This window comes from Fukomys damarensis, unplaced genomic scaffold (genome assembly GCF_012274545.1).
Source record: "Fukomys damarensis isolate Sample0158 unplaced genomic scaffold, DMR_v1.0_HiC HiC_scaffold_4, whole genome shotgun sequence".
Lineage (NCBI taxonomy): Eukaryota > Metazoa > Chordata > Mammalia > Rodentia > Bathyergidae > Fukomys > Fukomys damarensis.
In genome coordinates, this window is record NW_022900916.1 from 56780291 (window position 1) to 56801665 (window position 21375).

General features: G+C 38.5%; 1 protein-coding gene across 2 annotated transcripts in view; it reads right to left on the reverse strand.

Annotated features, from left to right (window-relative positions):
- Glcci1 (glucocorticoid induced 1) overlaps window positions 1-21375 on the reverse strand; it is a 233240-nt gene that overhangs the window by 86089 nt on the left and 125776 nt on the right. Inside the window, exon 1 of one of the 2 annotated variants that reach the window (XM_010632047.2) lies at window positions 13663-13706. The exons of the other annotated variant lie outside the window; for it this stretch is intronic. Within the exon in view, the coding sequence (XP_010630349.1) occupies window positions 13663-13681 (19 nt within the window). The 5' untranslated portion in view covers window positions 13682-13706. Of the gene's footprint in view, window positions 1-13662; window positions 13707-21375 lie in introns of those variants that run through there. 2 annotated transcript variants of the gene reach the window in all.

The window sequence follows — 21375 nt, forward strand, 5'->3', positions numbered from 1 at the left end:
GCAGGCAGGGCCGAGACTCCTGCCTCGAGGGACCGGACGGGGAAAGGGCCTCCAGGTGCCTGGCGCCCCGCGGACCCCGCGCGAACCGCAAACGCCGCCGCCTCTACGCGATTCTCACTCGGAATGGCAACTAATTCTCCACTCGTACCCCGCCCCCGGCACCGCCTCCCGGGGCTCGGGACCCTTCAGCTGCCAGAGCGAGCATCCCCATTGGCGCCGCCGCTCCCCACCAGAGTGCGGCTGATTGGTGTTACGCTACAAGTGAGAGGCGCTTCTACCAATGAGAATGGTGACTCCTGCTTTGGGGGCGGAGCGTGGGAGAGTGGAAGCGTGAGTAGGGGGCTGTGCGCGCAAGGAGGGGCGTAAGAGTTGACAGCCCTGGAGGTGAGAGAGAGACTAGGAGTGTGTTCGTGTGTGTCCTGCGCGTGCTCCAACACCACAGACACCCACACGCCCCGGTGAGCAGGTTACAAGGGCTCCGCCCTTCCAGGCTGTCTGTAAAACTTCAGACAGAGAGACTTAGGGCGAACTTACTTTGCTAGCACACCTGCATCCGGCGGGTTGTGTTAGAACCAGAAGAATCGATCCCTTCTCCTCTAAGTTTAGTAGCCCGAATGTTCTGACTTCATAGAGTCAAAAGAACTTCAAGTAATGAGGACCGATGTCTGGAAGGTGAACAAAGGGCAGCTACTTTTACAGCTTATCCTAACATTGCTAGTTACGCAGTGAAAAGAGATAATCAAATTCCAAAACAGTAACTCTAGACTGCAGAGATCAACAAGGAATTTGACATCATCACACCATCAGATTCATGGAGGGCACCTCCTTGGCTTTCCCGAAGCAGATGGGCACTTGGGAGGAATAAATACCAAACATAATGTCACGATCCACTGTGGTAAACTTGTTTTTATTCGGTCATAAAACTATTTTAGATGACTATCAAAACCCTAAATCCACCCCTACAGTAAACAAGTTTTAAACTTGTTTAACAATTAAGGATCTATATCAGATGCCTTCCATTAATTTCTATGAGGTTTTAAAAAAAAGAGAAGTGGGAGTCAGATTAGTCTAGTCCTAGTGTCTGCCCACACTGACAAGCTTCTGGTTTCAGGCACTCTCTGCAGGGGTCAGTTTCACTCAGGAACTATCCTTCTCTGCTTCCTGGTGCACTCTGAACAGAAAGCATACTAGGTTCTTTTTTTAACAATGAAACCCGAGAAAAGTACAAAAACAGCATCCTGTACTTAGTACCATTAGGCTAGTGATAGTTCACCTTATCACACAGAAAAGTAAGAGCTGACATTTATTGAACATCGACCTCATGCCAGCCACTATTCTAAGGACATTATATGTGCTAACTTATTCATTTCTTATATAATTCACAAGGTAAATACTATTAGGCATCCTGTATTCCCAGCTGAGGCACAACAAAGCTAATTAGCTAATAAGTGCAGAGCTAACAATCTAAACCAAGAGGACTGGCTCAAGAGTATCTCAAAGCCCTCTGCTCTACTGGTTCACAGCTAAAGATGTGGACTTCACGATAGTAGAAAATTTACGATAGTCTACAAATATTATCTGTGAGGTAAGTTCACATTAGTTTAAATAATTTTTTAGAAGTGAAAACACCTCTTCTTCTTCTTTTTTTTTTTTTTTGCTTTCCAGAATGAGCCAGAAATTCAGAAATTTACTTTTTCACATTTGATATAATTGGGCAATTTTACTACTTTTCATCTAAAAATTAATGATTCCTCAATTATCAAATTGCATTCTTTGGTGAGTAAAAAGAACAATAAATGGCTACTTTCTGGCAACTTTTTCAGAATAGCAAGAACGAAAATAAATCTAACATTAAAATCATGTAAACTTAAAATGCTAGTAAATATCTAACTTGTTGATTTGATTTCAACATGGTTTCTTTATAGAAAGGTCACCTCTGGACACTCCTAAATATGAGTATGGAACAAACTTAACACATTAGATTACAATAATTCTAAATTTACACCAAATTACATCACAATTATCAATACCTGATTTGGACTTAGATGAGATACCTGGCAGTATTAGGGCTTTCTGGTTTGTTTAAATCTACCATGGCCAACTTAAATCATATATTCCAAAGAAATCTAACTGAACAACAGAAAGAATTAGTAAGACCTTAAAATACTATTTTGTTATTCATAAGTAATCATGACCTTTGGAAGTTTGATCACCTTGTCTTTGCTGCAGAAAACTTGGTTGTTTCTAAATCCTTTATTTTCATGAAATAGTGATCATCATAATTAAGGAATTTTGTCTTCAAACAAATCAAAGATGGACTAAAATAAACCTAGTACTACTTACTTCCAAATGTCTATTTGTTGACTTCTTTCTACTTTATTATTGAGGATGGTAGTACAGTTTGAGGGTATTTAAGATTAAAGAAAATATTCTCAATAAATTGGAAACCTTAAGAGCAAAGTATGGATTGTGGGTCTACCAGTCCATTGTAATGCTACTGTGCCAGCTAATGGGATAGAGAGGCCTAGTACAGATTTTCCCTACTTTGTTGAAGGTAAGTGTAACAATCTCTGAAGTTTTTATATAAGACTTATTGTTAGTCATGACCTTATTCTATGTTCTCCTGACTAGAAGACAAAATTGAAAGTGCAATTTGGTAGTGTGAGCAATACCTTTGTTTTCAATAGCTTTGTGCCCCCGATGTGTGTGGGACAAGAATTCACCTTTAACTAATCCGAACTAGAATCCTGTTATATTTACATCTCAGTTAAAAAATGGTAATGGACCATACTCTAGATTAAATTACAACTTAGAATCACTGACTACATATAATTAATATGCAGCCCCATGTAGAGACAGAACAAAGATGAAGAAATTTCAGGACTACAGAGTCCCTGAACCTTCCTCTTTGGTTCCATCCAGGTTTCTCAGGCTGAACATCTGCTACAGTTAGAATATTTTGAGCCGGGTGTGGTGGCGCACACCTGTTATCCCAGCACTCAGGAAGCTGAGGCAGGAGGATCGCTGTGAGTTTGAGACCAGCCTGGGCTACACAGTGAGTTCCAGAGGTCAGTCTGAACTACATAGAGAGACCCTGTCTCAAAAAAACAAAAACAAAAAAAAAGGTCTGCCCCCCAAAACTCCTGCTAAAATCCCCACTATGAGGTATTAAGAAGGTAGAAACTTAATCGGACTCATGTTACTCTTTCATAATATTACCAAAGTGTGAGAACAGGTGTGTCTCACCAATGTAAAATAATGTCTGACCCTTCAACGACATTTCATAAGTAGCATCATGAGAAGTTACTATGCCTTGACGCTAATATTGGTGCTACGAAGCCCTCACAGGCGTAATAGATATATTAACGTGGACCTTTTCAACAAGGTGATGAGTAGGCACTCTGAAAATTATATGCTACCAAAAGTTTAAAATAGTGAAAACAAACTTCTCTGGTCGAGCTACTGATGAATTGATTGTACCTTAACAACAGTCCCTCAACATACTAGGTAGAAAGTGAGATTGTAGTGATTGTAGTATTTAGAAATAAGACATTTGGGGACTGATTAGGATTAGATAAGGTCATCAGAGTAAGCCTCATGGCTGAATCTGGTTTGTAGGAGAAAAGGGCAAGACCAGACGCATCCACACATGCTCCCTGTCTCTTGTCATGTGATGCTCTGTGTCACCAGTGGACTGTGCTGCTGAGTCACCAGATAAGCAGCAACCCAGGCAGGACTTGGACCTCATGAGCCAAAATAACCTTCTTCATAAGTTACCTGCCTCAGGTACTTTGTTATAGGAACGAAGAATGGAAGAACACAGCTCCGAAGGCCCATGAAAATCCAAGAGGCAGTCCAGGCTGCCGGCATTAGCGACTATCATGGCCTGAAGAGAGAACACTCAACAGATCTTCACTGATGTTCATTTTAAGCAGATTAAATTCTCCTGTAGATGGATTCCTAATAGCGACAACAAAGCTTTGCCTGGATTTCTGTCCTTAGCAGATGCTTACAGTAAAACTTGTGACAGCTTATGCACTCCTTTATACTGAACACCACCTGTGCCCGAAAGGTCTTGGCCCCAGACATCCATATGACTTACTCCTTTCTTTCCACCAGGTCTTTGCTCAGATGTCACCCATGTTCATGATGACCCTCTTTAAAACTGCAAATATGCCCTTGGCTTCCCCTGCTCCTCTTTTTTCTATAGAACTTAGCACCATACAATCTATTATGTCATCATTTTTTATTGTGTCTAGAAGAGTCATGGAAGCACAACTCTGTGGGGAGGGAGTTGCTGGGGAATTGAAACCAGGGCCTTGGTACTAAGCTTCATCCCTAGCTCTTTTTTAATTTTAGTTTTTATTATGAGATAGGCTCCCACTAAAGTTACTAAGTTGCCCAGGCTGAGCTCAAACTTGTGATCTTCCTGCCTCAGCCTCTCAGAGCGCTGGATTAAAAGGCATGTGCCACTGTGCCCAGCTGAAGATTCTTATTGGTTTTATAATTTAAATGTATATACCCATGCTTAGAACATGGCAGAGGACAATAAATACATGTTCAATGGTATTGAAAGAGTGGCAAATTTTAGGTGGTACTTGTCTCATGAACTGAAACATGTACCTTTCATCAGAAATAGAAACTAAGATAAGAACAGGTGTATCTCTGCTGCAAAAGCATAGCCACAGGATAGAAAAATAGTCTATGTGGCTACTTTGAACCATACCTTATTTGTACTAAAGCTGGCTTTACAAAATAAAGAATATCTTATGCAATAGTCCTTATGGAGCACAGTGGGAAATGTTAGATCTAGTGGTTCCTGGACACTCACTCAGAGGTTAACAATCAAAAATGAAATTGATAATGGGAAGAGCATTGAAATTTACAGTAAAGGAGAAGAAAACAAATTGGCAAAGAAACAGTGGAAAATCAGTTAAGGAGTAACATCTGCTTATTGTTCTATCTCATTGTTATGAGTAGCTATTCTCAAAAGGACAGTGTAAAAAAAAAGGACAGTGTAGAAGGAACTAAAAAAATATTTAGTTCAGGAGAAAAGACTATTACCTATAAATAAAACTTTGTTTCTCAACAAAGTTCAGAAGAAATAGGAAGTATTTCAATTTTTACTGGTAATGTCATCAAAAGAATAATCATAGAGTTATTCCTACAAGGAACTACTAGTTTTCAGCTTTCATCTCCATAGTTACTTTGGTTACCAGGAGCACACATACCCTGAGTGGATGTGTAACTACACTTTTACCATTGGACTAAAACACTACATTGAGTAAAGACAGTATATTCACAGGCAAGACTTAGGGACCAAAGAGCTCCAAATATTCTAACTCTTCCTATGCTTTTGTTTTAGTTGCAAGCATATCATCCAGAATATATTAAAGCCATCATAGTAACAAGGAAATCTGCTTCATTAAAATAGTACTTCTAAAATGAGAATGTATAGTGAGTAAAGTATGTTATAGTTTAACTTCTTCTGTGGCTGAATCTCACTTTCTACCTAGTATGTTGAGGGACTGTTGTTAAGGTACAATCAATTCATCAGTAGCTCGACCAGAGAAGTTTGTTTTCACTATTTTAAACTTTTGGTAGCATATAATTTTCAGAGTGCCTACTCATCACCTTGTTGAAAAGGTCCACGTTAATATATCTATTACGCCTGTGAGGGCTTCGTAGCACCAATATTAGCGTCAAGGCATAGTAACTTCTCATGATGTTACTTATGAAATGTCGTTGAAGGGTCAGACATTATTTTACATTGGTGAGGCACACCTGTCCTCACACTTTGGTAATATTATGAAAGGAATGGAAGGGAAAGCTACCTTTTGAGAAAGGCTTCAAGAAAAGAGTATAGAGAAGTTCTGTAGTTAGGAATGAATGCATAGGACCTATGAGGAGACGACGGTGCAGTCTGCCTTGGCTGATGATTAATGGAAGATAATATTGATGACAGGTTAGGGAAGGCCTTGGTTGCCAGGCAAGGCTTGTACTTTAAAAAGTAAATAGTGAAGAGCTAAACTGAACACGAGTAGGGCTGTGCTTTAGGAAGATGAATGAAAGAATACAACACGCACTAGAAATGCAGGCCAAAAGATGTTGTAGTAGGCTTTGAGAATGGTTTACATGAGTTAGGGGATGACAGAGGCATGGAGAAAGGTGCAGAGATGGAAGTGATGCTCCCCAGCCAAGAGTCATGAGGATCGTGGAGGAGGAGGTCAGACAACTCTTAGGGTTCACTTTGGGATGCCTGAGAAATAGCCATATGACAATCAAGAGAAGGAGTAAATTTTAGCTCTAAATAAAAGAAGACATTAAAGTAGAAACAGTTTCTGTTTTGCTTTTGAAAAACTGAACTTAAGAATATCAGATTTGAATTTTGGGTTTATCCACGTACCCACAGTAGTTGAATTCATGAGCGCAAATGAAGCTGGCAAAGGAGAAAAGCATAATAAAGGAGGATGACAAAGACAAACAACTGGAAAAGTACAGATGAATAAGGAGGAAGAAGAAAAGATAGAAAAAGAAAAAACTATAGAAGAAGGCACTAGAATTCAATGTGTAAGAATGTGCATTTGGTAGCATTTTATGGAGTATCTGGCAGCTAACATCTTCTCTGAGAATGACGCCCTCACCAACACTCACAAAGCTGGGGTTTGACAGCTGTTATTTTACAAATGCCTTTGCTCTTCTGACCACAGTTAAGGTGGTCTGAGATCAATGCCTTATGAGCCAAACCAATCAAATTTTCTCCTCTAGAATTTGAAATTAAGAAAAGAAAGGGTTACTCTATTAAGAACATGAACTAGATGAACACAGAAACTTGTGCGTGGGGTAGTTACTGGATCTTCTGTCACAGGCACAGAAAAGTGCGGAAAACCTGCCTTGGGGAGGTGGGGATGAATGACTTGCGCACAGAAGAGAAGTGGGACAGGACGGCCGGCAGGGGAGGGAGCAGCCTGAGGAGCCTGTGATGACTGCTTCATATCTTAGCCATTTTCTTCCACTCCTGAAAATCACCATCAACCTGTGCCCCTTCCCACCCTCCTGATACAACTCCATCTCCCTGGCTATTCAACTAGAGAAAGTTCAGCAGTGTTCTTTCTTTCCACTCCTTTCCTTCACACCTACACCATCAGCTGGCCTTTTGGGCTCCCCACAAGTAGACGTCTAATCTGCCCGATTCTCTCCATTCCTTCTGCTACTACATTAACCGAACTATTGTCATCTCTTACCTAAGTGATTGCAGCAGGTATCCAACTGTACTTCCAACTTCTTACCTCTTTTAGTTTCTCCTTATCAGTCAGGGGTAAATCTGATACTATACTGGACCATGTAGATTCCTCCCTAAAACCATTCCATGCCTTCCGATTATTCTGCAGTGAAATCAGAGGGCCTGGGCCTGCTCTGCCTTTGCGTCTCTCCCCCTAATCTTGCTCTCTTTAAGTTCCAGCCACAATGGCTTCCTTTCACTTCCCATGAAACACCACTGCAAGGCTCTCACACAGGTGTATCCTCATCTTGAAACACTTTTCACATCCCTCCTCAAGTCCTCTGAGTGGTTCCCTCAGATTTTCCAAGTCTCAATTTAAAGTTATAAAAACACACTTGTTAATTTCTTAGAGTAAGCCTTCCCTACCATATGGTAAAGTCTTCAAGCACAAGAATCTTTACTCTCCGCTTCAGTATTTGATCACCCACCTACCAGGTGCCTAGAACATAGCAGGTATTTGATAATTATTTGTTATAACTTTACTAGCTTTCTACTTATTACACGACACTTTCCATGAGAGTTCTCTGTGGTCTTATATATAACCCTCATCGTTTCAGTTGTTAGAGTAGGTTTCTGCTCTTTACCAAACGATCACTAATTGAATATTTAAATGTCTGGTCAGCAATATCATGTGCTATTGAAGAGACAAGAGGTTAAGTTACTGGATCTAGTCACTGGCAATGTTTAAGCCAACGGTGTCCAAAAAATGTGGCTCCATGGAAGCCACATAGAACTGTGTTAACAAGAAGCATAAGAAGGTGGACTCATGAATGTAAAATACTCTTTTTGTTTTCTTTGTTTGTTTGTTTGTTTTTTTGAGACAGGGTCTTACTATGTAATTAAAACTGACCTGGAACTCACTATGTCGTCCAGGCTGGTCTCAAACACACAGTGATCCTCCTGCCTCAGCCTCCCAAGTGCTGGGATTACAGGCATGCACCATCATGCCAAGCAAAATACTCTTTTTGAAAAGCGTGACAGTAAAAATAAGGCATGAAATAAAATGGGATCTTGGGGCTTACCAGAGTCTAAGAAAATGTGTACTGGGTCAGTTTACAAAGCTAGGGAATAAATGCCAATTGATATAAGCCACAGGTGCCAAAATAGGAAAATGAAGGTTTGAATCAAGAAGAAGATTAATAGATTTAGCTTCTATCAAGTAGTAGGGAATTTGATCAAGAATGCAGAATTGACAAAAAGGGACAATGTTTACCTCTCTATTGTAGGAAGGAAGGACATTAAGAAGGCAAAAGTAGGGGCCGGGGATTTAGCTCAGCGGTTCCGTGGCCTGCCTTGTAAGCGCTAGGACCCGAGTTTGATCCCCGGTACCAAAAAAAAAAAAAAAAAGGCAAAAGTAAAACCTAGTTTTGGATAGAACTGAGAGGAGTTGAGCACATCCACTTCGGGAAGTAGCCAAGTTAATTACAAACTACTTGTCAAGGGGACAATCAGAGTTCCTTGAAAGATTGTTCCTAACCTACCTCCTCCTCTCACTTTCCACCCATGACTACTTTGCTTTGTACCACTACAGTACAGCGTCTCACGGAGCGCCATAGTGGCTGATGTGAGTCTGCCTGATTGCTTAGGTAGAACGAGGCAGCAAACAGGCAGCAATTGTCAAGAACAAAGGCACTCAGAAGGGCACGTGGGACTTTTAAGAGCCCTGGCATCATGAGGAATATGAAAGAAACCTGGGCCATATTCCTGCTTTCTCACTCTTTTGTTTCTCACCTCTAACCATCAGCTGGTCTTTTTGGTTCCTCATAGATAGCTGTCTACCCTATTCTGTCCATCTTCTCTGCTATTACATTAACCAAACTGTTGTCAGGAACAGAAACAGAACTCTGTTTTCAAAACATGTCAAAGCATCAGGCATGCTTGGGGCCCTTGTTAAAAATAGATTTTAGCACCCTTCCTTGGAGAGCCTAATTTAATAGATGTGTGGGGGGTAGAATTATTATAATTTTTAACAAATACTCCAGGTGACTTTTATGACCAGGCAAATTTGGAGAACAGTGGAGTAGTAATAAATGCACATTATCCAAGTATTATTATAGGCCCAAACTATTTTCTCCATTTTCAGCCAAATTTTTAAAAACGTGCTGATACATGACATGAATTCATAGAAAGTACCAAAAAAAAAAAAAAAAGCTTAAAAAAAAAAAAAAAAAAAAAAAAAAAAAAAAAGAAAAAAAAAAAAAAAAAAAGCTTCCAAAACTCTATCTGGATTGCTATAAAATAATCTATCATTTTACATAATTGGTAACTTAATTCTGTGGTTCCAAATAAGCTACAGTCATGTTTAAATTATAATGCTATAAGTATTTCTTTATTATGTAGAATTTCATTGAAGAAAACATAAATGGACCTGACACTTATTATTTATAAAATAATAATGATTTAGATATTTTAAAGACTGATCTGCTTCTAGTTTGCTTAGCTCCCAAACTGATAAATTAAACATAACAAACTCTAAGAATGTAAGTTGATTTTATCCACATATGGCATCCTTAAATAAAATCTTTAGTATAGTAGCATAGAGATTCTAAAAGTAGATCAGGTCCCTGGTAAATATTTTTCTATCCTCCAGAAAGAGTGATTTGTATTAAAATATAACATTTGCAGCTCAGTCAGTTTCTTTGGACCACCAAGCCCCACTAATTTATACCAGTTTTTTTTTTTTTTTTTTCCTCATTGGCCCTGACCAGCAGGGATAAATTAGTGCTAAATCAATATTAGCTGATACTTCCCCAGGTGTGGTTAAGTGTGGAAACCTGATCACATGAACCAACACAGTTCTTCCTGTCTACATTTAACATAAGTTGGTTGTTTCTGTACTGTATGGGAGAAAGTCTTGTTTTCTTTGGTCTTTAAAATAAATCGTATGTCATTTAATACGTATTAATTAGATGCATAGATTAGTCAAAATAATTTTTTTTATATACCAGGGATCGAAATCAGGACCTTGCACTTTCGAGGCAGGCACAGTACCACTGAGCTAAATCCCTGGCCAGTCAAAATCAGCTTTTACTTATGATAGATTCCCTACCATGGTTTCATTCCATTGTGGAGCCTCTTCCTGCCTTTCCTATTTCTTCTTGCTACCCACTGTGTCCTATGCCCCACACCTCTTTCATTTCTAGCACTGGTTATTTATCCATGGTCTAAGTGAGGTGCCAGATCAGAGTTTACATACCTGCTGTCATTGCTCACCTCAGCTGGAGCAGTGTCCTAAATAAAACAAAGTTGTGCCACAGTGCCATTACCCAACAAAGTATACAAGTGTCACTTATAACACAAAAATAAATAAGGCCCTTCACGTTGTTACTGACAGAAGCTTACATAGCCCACTTTCATTACTGCAGTGGCAACCTCACTACATTTGTTCTTAGAAAACTCTTGAGTTTTTTTAAACAAAGGCAGAGCACAGGTACAGTGAGCCAGGCCTAAGTTGCCTTTAGTATGGAAAGTCTTAGTTCCTTTGTTAATTGTCCATGACAAGTAATCTTGTCATTTCTCTCAACACTTCCCAGTCGTAGCTATTTATAATGTAGCTGTGCATTCAATGCTTCCATAAATAACAAAAACATTTATGTTCAATATTTAGCTACAGATAAACTATTCGAAATTCCAAGGAAATGGCATGACTCTACATAATTTTTTCTCTTCCATTTTCTGAGTTTTTAGAAACTTCATAGTATTTTTAAAGCACCTCCATATCTACAACCTTTTGTACCAGATCAGTTCTATGAAGTAGTTAAAACATGTATACTATTTTCATTTTACAATTCGAGAAAGAGAGGCCAATAACCATAGCCAAGGTCACAATTAGCACACAAGAGACTGTAATGTAGAACCCAGGCCTTATTTCTAGCCCAATACTTTTCTTTTACTATAAAAGACATAAGACTCAAGGCTGTGACCAATCTAATAAAGAGGTGCAGATATTTCCCACTTTGACCTAATAATGTATGTTTAAAAAGCTGCAAGATTCATTACCCACATTTGAGTTAACCCAATGATGCACCATGAGAGGAGAAAGCCTGTCCAAAGGTCCTAATTTGCTTTGAACATCTGGGGTTCCTGATAGGAAGGTAGAGTGTGATAATTATATATCTTGCTTTTGGCTTATCTTCTCCATACATTCACCCTCACAGAAGTCTCAAAAATTGGTAACTACAGCATCAGAGCCAAAGCCTACAAACTCATATTCCAGACAGATGACATACTAAATTCTATTCAAACTTTTAAGCCTTAAGAAATGTTCAATACTGCTAGACTTACATTAAAAATAGAACAATTTTCAAGAGGTAGACTTTATTCCTGTCATTACTGTACTCAACTACAAAGATGTAATAATTTCTTATTGATCTGCGAAGATATGCTTCAACTCCTTTGCCTCTAAATTTAATGAATAACTTAAAAACATACTAAATTATGTGTGTAGATAAGCACATAGGATTAAAGACAATAAGCTTTATATTGGAAAGTTGATCCAAATTAATGAAACCAACTTGAAACAGTGAAGGTGTGATAGGGAATAGATGTAACTCCTAAATCTACTACATATCCAAAACATGAGTTTGTGTTGTCTAAAATTCAAGAATAAATTTTAGGAATAACGGAGGTTAAGAGTAGGAAAAATTTATTGAGAGAAAGACAGCTTCTGTCTAAGAGAGACAGAAGGTGGACCAGAAAATGGGTTGCCTGCCCATCCCACTTTTCAAAGGTGTTTTATACAGCAAAGCCATCTGGGAAGCAGGTAAAAAGTGGGACAAAACTATAAGACCTAATGGAAAATTACAAGGAAGGAATGGGGTTGGACAAAATCATGACCAACCAATAAGATTACAAGTACAGTCACCTAGGTACTATTGATTAAATGGGAATCAAATGGGAAAACAAGTCTACAAAAAATATCTCATTTAGACTATCAATCATCATTATCTATTTCTAGGAGAAGTAGTACCTCTTCTTTTTTTATAATGGTAACTGGTGAATGTGCCTCAAATGTTCTCCATGTTGGCTCCTTGCTGCATTGGCTCCTTGAGGTCTGGCACGTTGTGGGTGGCCCTGTCTAACTGCCTACAAGATATCTAGTTAATTTACCAATCTACAATATTCTCCCCTCTGAAGAAGTACCTCTAACTGCCATGAAGGGGCAAGGGGAAAAGATCATTTTTGCCACTTATGGCTGAAGAGGTTCGTAGTTGTGATTGGCAGTTAGTTACTGTACAGAAGGTCTATCTAAAGGCCCAAGATATGCACTAGGCATCATCATCTTGGTAGCTGTACAGTTTTAAGTCTGGCAGAGATGAAGCCAAAGAAACAGTTACAAATACATGGACCAAATAATAAAGTCAGCAGGATTGTTATGAATATAGCCAACAAGTATTTCCATCAGGAATAATTAGAATAGCCTCCCACAGAGAGGATAAAAAGGCCAGGGGACTTCAGAATCCAACATAGAACTCATATTGTAGTTTAATAGTTATGAACTTTTTACAAGGCCAATCTGGTGGATCCCAGTAAGTCTAGCACATTTGTCTTTGGTTCTATTTGCATGACCACTAGGAATTTGGCAGCATCTAGATAAGAATAAACAAAATTTTAAGAAATTTACAGTATGTATATTCTAAACATAAGCACTAGAATGGAAAGGCAGGTTGGAAAAAGAATAACACTTTGTAACTGAAATAGTGATTGTAATCTATTAGCTCTTAGACTCTTTTATTGACGGAGGTTATCTGTACATTTAATATTTTGCCATAATTCTCTCCAGTCTTAGCTGTAAGAAGATAGGGACAATTTGAAGGACAAATTTAGCTAAGAAATTTTAAAACTCTAGTTGAGCTCTTATAGATTTTATCATGTTTTTTTTTCTAATAATCCATAACTGTGATCAGCTACTAGCATAGCTGGAAACTGCCTGAAGGGGTCAGTGATTGGAGCCCCTTTTTATATCTAGCTTTATTATTATGTCATAGTTTTTATACTTATTTTGGTTATGTTTTTCTGTTGGGTGTTTAAGACCAAGTTAAAGTGAGACCTGTGTCAACCAAAATCAACTTCTTGCTGTCTATCAAAGTCAGTGAAGTCTCTTCAGGCATTACTTTGGAACCAGGCATAAAACCTTTTAGCTCCTCACACAGGTCAAAGTCAGTGAAGTCTCTTCAGGCATTACTTTGGAACCAGGCATAAAACCTTTTAGCTCCTCTGTCAGTGTCAGCTGTCAGGATGTGTAACAGCCTTGCTTGACCATGTTGCTTTTAGTGAAAGCCTAGGAGACTTTTCCCTCTTGGTGACCCTCCTTAGGAACATGGTAAATTTGTTGGGTTGGTGTCCAGCAGTCTCTCTGCTCAGGAGGTTGGGTGACTTACCAAAGATGTAGGATCTCATGGAAAAGGTTTCTTCATGTCCTGGATCATTGTTGACCTTGAGGGCCAGGGCCAAAATATTAGCTATCATCTTAGCACAGTTACCTTTGGAGTTCTGACCTCTAATCTTTAGTTGTTGAACACTCAGAAAAGATCAGTGACTTTAGTATATCAGTAGGAGCAGTGAGTTTAACTATTATAATTTTGTCTGGACATTAAGTACTTTGAAATATAAAGCACAGTTAGAGGACTGTAATTTCTTACCAACCATGGTTATTTTAGCTGTTGAGTCCCTGAAAGATGTTAACAGAAAACAGTTACATATTATAAAAGAAAAGTTGAGATCAAAAGCCACACATAGTGTTTTAGCATGACAATCATGATGATATTATCTTTGTAACACCTATCCATCTTAGTATGGAATAGACTTTTAGTCAAACATCTCCATTTGATCACAAGACATTAAATGACATAAAGAAAACTCTTATTTAGCTATCCTTCAATAGGATGCCATCTAGAGAGAACCTATAAATATACCTTAGAAGTGTATAATATTTAGCCTCTAATTTCAGTGTGTGACATTATTTGGACTGTTTGGTGTCTCAGAATCCCTAAGTGTGATGACACATATAGCATATACCTCACATAAGTTCTTAAGAAAAACTCTTATCTGATTGGTTATCTCATGTTGCCTTGACATGTACCTCTTATCACAAATACCTGGAGCACAAGAGAAAAGTAGATACCTAAGTCAAAAAAAGATCATTGCCATAAACAATATTTTAGAAGACATGTACACCCACAAGGCATTAATGATATTTAGTACACCATGAAATAACAATGAGTATCACAGTTATATGTAACCATTTGTCCCTTAATTTAGTTTTGTATCAAGAGCATCTTTAATAAAACCTTATTGTTTTCTCACAGAAACTTAGCTGTTTGACCATGACCAATGTATACATATCACAGTGATATGTTTAGCAATGTATGTCCCACAAGGCTATGGAAATTATTGGGGTCTGCTTTGTGAACAAAGGCTGGAATAAATATTTCCAGGGAGCCACTCCCTGGGAAAGAGAAGTCCTGCCTGGTAGTTTTCCTAAGCCCAAAGGTCTTTATTTAATTTACTTAATTATCCCAACAAATTTTTAGCTGATCTATGAAAGCCAGATCATATCAATTAACACATTATTTTTGACCAGTGAAAGATTCTTCAGTTGTTATACATACACAACAATAAGTATTATATTTGTAAAACCAGTCTTGACATAATTTGGATCATCTGACAACCTGGGGGAAGCATGTCTTTAGTGACATTTATCTATAAGCCAACTTGAGTTACAGGCAAACATGTTCAAAAAAATCCAAAAGGCCAAAAGAAAAATTTTTGAGCTCAAATAAAACAGATATACATGTTGTAACAAATTGAACAGACAGACAAACACACACTTAGACAACTTGTTTATAAACCAGAGTGCACTCAGATGTATTTGGCTGTTAAATTATAATAACCCTTTTATAATTTTTAGGTTTGTAACTATAAATAAGACTAGTCAGTACTTTGTAGGTTAATTAACAGATCTCTTGTAATAAGAATCAGAAGAAATAAAAACCTTTTACACCTGTGAAAACAAAGACCATTTTTTTGTTGTTTTTTGAGACAGGGTCTCACTATGTAGTTGAGACTGAACTGGCACACACTATATAGCCCAGGTTGGTCTCAAACTCATAGTGATCCCCCTGCCTCAGCCTCCCAAGTGCTGGGATTACAGGCATGCACCACCATGCCTGGCTATAGACCATTTTTTAAATGGGTCCTAGGCTGAAAATTTATCTGATTGGAATACCCAGGCACACAGGCTTCTTACTGTTGCTTTGATAGCCATAGTTGTTTGATAGCTACATGTAATTGTTCCCTGTAAAGGAACAGACTGTTAAAGGTGATTTTAACTATCTCCAGGGGGGTACACTCAGGCCAGGTTTGGGTGTAAAAAGAAACTAGGGGATACTCTGGAGTTCAGTATGAATTCTAAACAGTGAGGGAAGAAGGCCTCTGTATTTCATTTTGGCTCTAGGGGGTAGGCAGAAAGATACTAAATTTACCCTCTGCACTTGGTGGTCAAGGTTTTGATTAAAGTTGTCTTGGAAACCTTGTTCTCAGGTTTTAAAGGGCAAGGAGTAGTCAGCCACAGGTACTGAAAGCCTTAAGGGTGAGATGTCTGATTCTTCTGTGGCCCACATTTACTTTAAATTACTTTACTTTAAATGTAAAGTAAGAATTACTTCAAAGGTAAAGTAAGTCGAACTTAAGGCAATTTTGACGATTTTTTTCTCACAGTGTAATTTTAATTGTGAAATAGCATCATAATCAATACATCTTTCCATATTTTATTTTGGCTCTAGGAAAAAAAATCCAAAAGGCCAAAAGAAAAATTTTTGAGCTCAAATAAAACAGATATACATGTTGTAACAAATTGAACAGACAGACAAACACACACTTAGACAACTTGTTTATAAACCAGAGTGCACTCAGATGTATTTGGCTGTTAAATTATAATAACCCTTTTATAATTTTTAGGTTTGTAACTATAAATAAGACTAGTCAGTACTTTGTAGGTTAATTAACAGATCTCTTGTAATAAGAATCAGAAGAAATAAAAACCTTTTACACCTGTGAAAACAAAGACCATTTTTTTGTTGTTTTTTGAGACAGGGTCTCACTATGTAGTTGAGACTGAACTGGCACACACTATATAGCCCAGGTTGGTCTCAAACTCATAGTGATCCCCCTGCCTCAGCCTCCCAAGTGCTGGGATTACAGGCATGCACCACCATGCCTGGCTATAGACCATTTTTTAAATGGGTCCTAGGCTGAAAATTTATCTGATTGGAATACCCAGGCACACAGGCTTCTTACTGTTGCTTTGATAGCCATAGTTGTTTGATAGCTACATGTAATTGTTCCCTGTAAAGGAACAGACTGTTAAAGGTGATTTTAACTATCTCCAGGGGGGTACACTCAGGCCAGGTTTGGGTGTAAAAAGAAACTAGGGGATACTCTGGAGTTCAGTATGAATTCTAAACAGTGAGGGAAGAAGGCCTCTGTATTTCATTTTGGCTCTAGGGGGTAGGCAGAAAGATACTAAATTTACCCTCTGCACTTGGTGGTCAAGGTTTTGATTAAAGTTGTCTTGGAAACCTTGTTCTCAGGTTTTAAAGGGCAAGGAGTAGTCAGCCACAGGTACTGAAAGCCTTAAGGGTGAGATGTCTGATTCTTCTGTGGCCCACATTTACTTTAAATTACTTTACTTTAAATGTAAAGTAAGAATTACTTCAAAGGTAAAGTAAGTCGAACTTAAGGCAATTTTGACGATTTTTTTCTCACAGTGTAATTTTAATTGTGAAATAGCATCATAATCAATACATCTTTCCATATTTTATTTTGGCTCTAGGAGGTAGGCACACTACATGTGTGTGTAGAAAAAATACTAAGTTGCTCTCTAATAAATTCCAAAGGAGTAAGAGGTTAAATAAGAGAGAAACATAACAGCATCCTATAAGTCTCTGATCAATTTTTATCCCCCCCAGAGTGTCCCCCAAGGTTCTTCCTCTCTAGGCCAACGAGCTACCATCTGGAGAGAGACCCAGAAAGTATAACCAGACTGGACTATTTACCCTTTTACCAGCGAGTGACCTTATCTCCTCGAAAACTTATGTCCTTACTCCCATAGGTATTCCCAAAGCACAAGAACAATCACATACAATCACATTTAGAGAAGGAAAGCTTGCTAGCAAACCAAGGCTTTCTTAAACCATGGCTTTCTAGTTCCTTGAAAGAGAAAAAGTAAAATAGGTCAGTGGTCAAATTAGGGCATCATTTTTCTGCAGAAGAGAGCACCTCCAAAGACAGGTCAGTCAGAGATTATGTCCAGGGCCCTAGGGTGGAGAAATCTCTGAGACATTCACCTAGGCAACCTTTATTAGCAGCAAAGCTACTCCTTTAAGATCTATTTTAAATTTACTAAGTATATGAAACCCACAAGTCACCACAATCCACATGTTAGTAAAGGCACCTTTATCAACTTCCTGTGTGCACATGAAGGGAAAGAAAGGCTAGTAAATTTTTTTCTTTTATTCTAGTTAGTATCAAAAAACACAAATGCAAGTTGCTGATTGCTATTTTCCCTAATATAATACAAAATAGTTGTTGCAAGTTGCCTTAGTCTGACTTCCTGGAAGGAAGAGCAGTCTGACTACAAAGGATTTTCAAATGAACTCCCAACAAGTTGGAGAAAAGTTTAAGGGGAGTTTTTAACTCACTAGAAGAGAGAAAATATCCAAAAAAACTTCAAACCATTTAAACACCCCCCAAAAAAATCACCACACAGCACTCTACAAGTCCATAGTCAAAGTTCTAAAGTCCACAACCTATTGGAAAAGGTATTTTCCCCCAATACCCATAAATGATGAAAACTATACCTAGGAGGGAGAGAAGGTTTGGGTAGTTTTTAATCTATCGAAACTTGTTTTTTACATCTGACATGGGGACCTATCTTACTAGTAGAGAGAACAGTCCAAACCTGTAGCTCAACTCTTAATGGAGGCCTAAGAAAGAACTCTGACTACATAGTTTCAGATCACGCTGAGACAGAGGATATCTGATGATCCCTGACAGAGTCCCCCTTTCACCTCACTGAGGAAACTAGATAGGGACAAGATGTGGAGATTTTCTGCTGATTACCCAGACAGGCTGATGGGAGCTAGTTTCTTCTGAGGAAACTTTGGGTATCCTCCAGAAAATAGCCTTGGCCATGATCCCTCAGTTGTCACCTCAGTTTCCACTAGTTCCACACAATCAGAGATCTGTCTCCAAAAGGAACCCAATTGCCTATATGGTCAATGTTACACTGAAGCCATTGGCTTCAGTGGAAGTGGGGATTTACCAGAGGGCAACTGTAGAAACCTGCCCTCTGCTTTGAGAGTGGCAGCTGCCCTAAGGGTAATTACTATCTGGCAGAGTATCCACTGTTTGGCATCCTATAAGGGACAGATAAAAGCCTGAACTGTATTTACCCAAGATGATTTCACGAGACCCATTTCACAGCATTTTTAAGCAATTAATTCCAAACACAACATATACAAAGCAAGAATAAAATGTAATTTTACAAAGGACAATGCATCATAAGAGAAATAAGCAATTTGCAAAAATTTAAAACATACAATTTAAAATTAAGACCCTTTTGACACAAAAGCCAAAATAAAGGCCAAATTTATGAAGCAAAAACCTGAATCTATGAAAGCTATGAAACAAAAAGAATCTATAAAACAAGAATTAGAACTTATGAAACAAAAGTTACAAGCTATGAAGCAAAAAGACCAAAGTCAGATCTTATGAAACAAAAGCAAACTTTTATCCAGTAATCTCAGGGGCACCTCCAAAATTATATAGGGGGAAGAGATGTAACTCCCAGATCTGGTAGATATCCAAAATGTGAGTTTGTGTTCTCTAAAATTAAAGAATGAATTTTAGAAACAACAGAGGTTAAGAGTAGGAAAAATTTATTGAGAGAAAGATAGCTTCTCTCTAAGAGAGACAGAAGGTGGACCAGAAAATGGGTTGCCTGCCCATCTCACTTTTCAAAGGTGTTTTATACAGCAAAACTATGAGGTGAAGCAGATACAAAGTGGGATAAAACTATAGGACCCGATGGAAAATTACAAGGGAGCAATGGATTTGGACAAACCATGACCAACCAATAAGATTACAAATGCAGTCACCCAGGTATTATTGATTAAATGGGGATTAAGTGGGAAAACAAGTCACCTACAAGGAATATCTCATTTAGAATATCTATCATTGCTATCTATCTCTAGGAGAAGTAGTACCTCTTTTCTTTTTTATAATGGTAACCAGTGAATATGTGTCAACTGTTCTCCATGTTGGCTCCTTGAGGGCAGCCCAGTCTAACTGCCTATAAGATATCTGATTAACTTACCTATCTAAAACAAAGAATCTGACTCTAATCACAAGAAAGAAGTGGCCAGGGATTTAGCTCAGTGGCACCATCCCTGTCTTGCAAGCACAAGGTCCTGAGTTTGATCCCTGGTACACCAACCACCCCCCAAAAGAAAGAAAGAAAGAAAGAAAGAGAGACAGAGAGAGAGAGAGAGAGAGAGAGAGAGAGAGACTGTGAAAGAAAGAAAGAAAGGAAGGAAGAAAGAAAGAAAAGACAAAGAAAGAAAGAAAGAAAGAAAGAAAGAAAGAAAGAAAGAAAGAAAGAAAGAAAAAGAAAGAAAGAAAGAAAGAAAGAGAGACAGAGAGAGAGAGAGAGAGAGAGAGAGAGAGACTGTGAAAGAAAGAAAGGAAGGAAGAAAGAAAAGACAAAGAAAGAAAGAATGAAAGAAAGAAAGAAAGAAAGAAAGAAAGAAAGAAAGAAAGAAAGAAAGAAAAAGTATAGCACAACCTATAGGTAGAACTGAGTTAATAACATCTGAACTTCATTTTAAGAATTCAGCAAGTTCTTGTATTACCAGCTACATCAATTATAATATAATTTCTCTAATTTGGGGTCCCATGATTTAATAAGTACTGTATGTTTAAAGAATCGTGAACATAGACAAGAAAAGGGCAAATGAATTTTACATTGGAGAAGCAGTTTAAAGAGGGCTCTCAAGTATATTTGGTGCCATAGATATTGGTGTTTGGGTATTTTTCATTATAGGAATAATACAAAGAAATATAGATTTAAGAGGGACAGGGTCCATAAAAGTAACTCATGTGTATTTAGCACCTGAACTGCCAAATACATTATGTACTTAGCAGTATGTACATTATCTCATGAAGTCCTCACCAAAACTCTGTAAGACAGAAACCAAGAATGAGAAAGAGTAGCAAAGGTCAAAGTTAAAGATCAAAGTCCTTACTGGTATTTGGAAATAAAGTCTGTTTACCTCCAGAGCCTATGCTATGACACGAGTCACTGTGATACTACATGGGGCAAGGCTGTGGAATCTTCTTCCTTCATTAAATTCAAGAGTAGTTTCTAGGACGTGTGTCTAGGATAGGAAATAGTCCAATCTAGAAATAGGAAAATGCTCCCAATGATGAATGTAACTGTACTGTACACTTTAAAAACACCAATAAGATAAAAAAAGAAAGAAAAGGATTGCTGCCCTTCCAAAGCCAGCAAGCAAGGTGAGATCCAGGGAAAGTGTCTTGGCTCTAACATCACATCTCCCTCCGCTGGCGTGGGCCTGGCCCACCTGTCCAGGTAGTCATGTCCTCTCTTGTGGGTGCCGCCATTGCTGCTCCAGTGATAGGAGGGTAGCCACGTGGGTGCCACTGAACACCCCCCTCAGATCTCCTGATTGTGCCAGTCCTTGGACCCACTCTGCAGAGACATAGCTGGTTATAAAGGGTAATTTTTTGAACTTCCAAATTTGAACATCTTTAAAGAAGGGGCAGGGGAAGCCTGTGATAGAACTGTCTGGAGTTCAAACCTGCAGGAGATTGGGGAGCTCAAATTGGTCCTTGTGGCCTGAGGTCAGTCTGTGTCATGGGGGTCTGCCTTCGGCTAGCTGAGATAGGGGGGTTTAAAGGTTCTGCACATGGTTGCACACGATGTGTATTAGGACAGCAGATATATAGTCTGAAAGAGTCCCTTCAAAGTCATTTTTTTGTCCTTTTCTTCCTTCTCCACATTCCACTCTGTA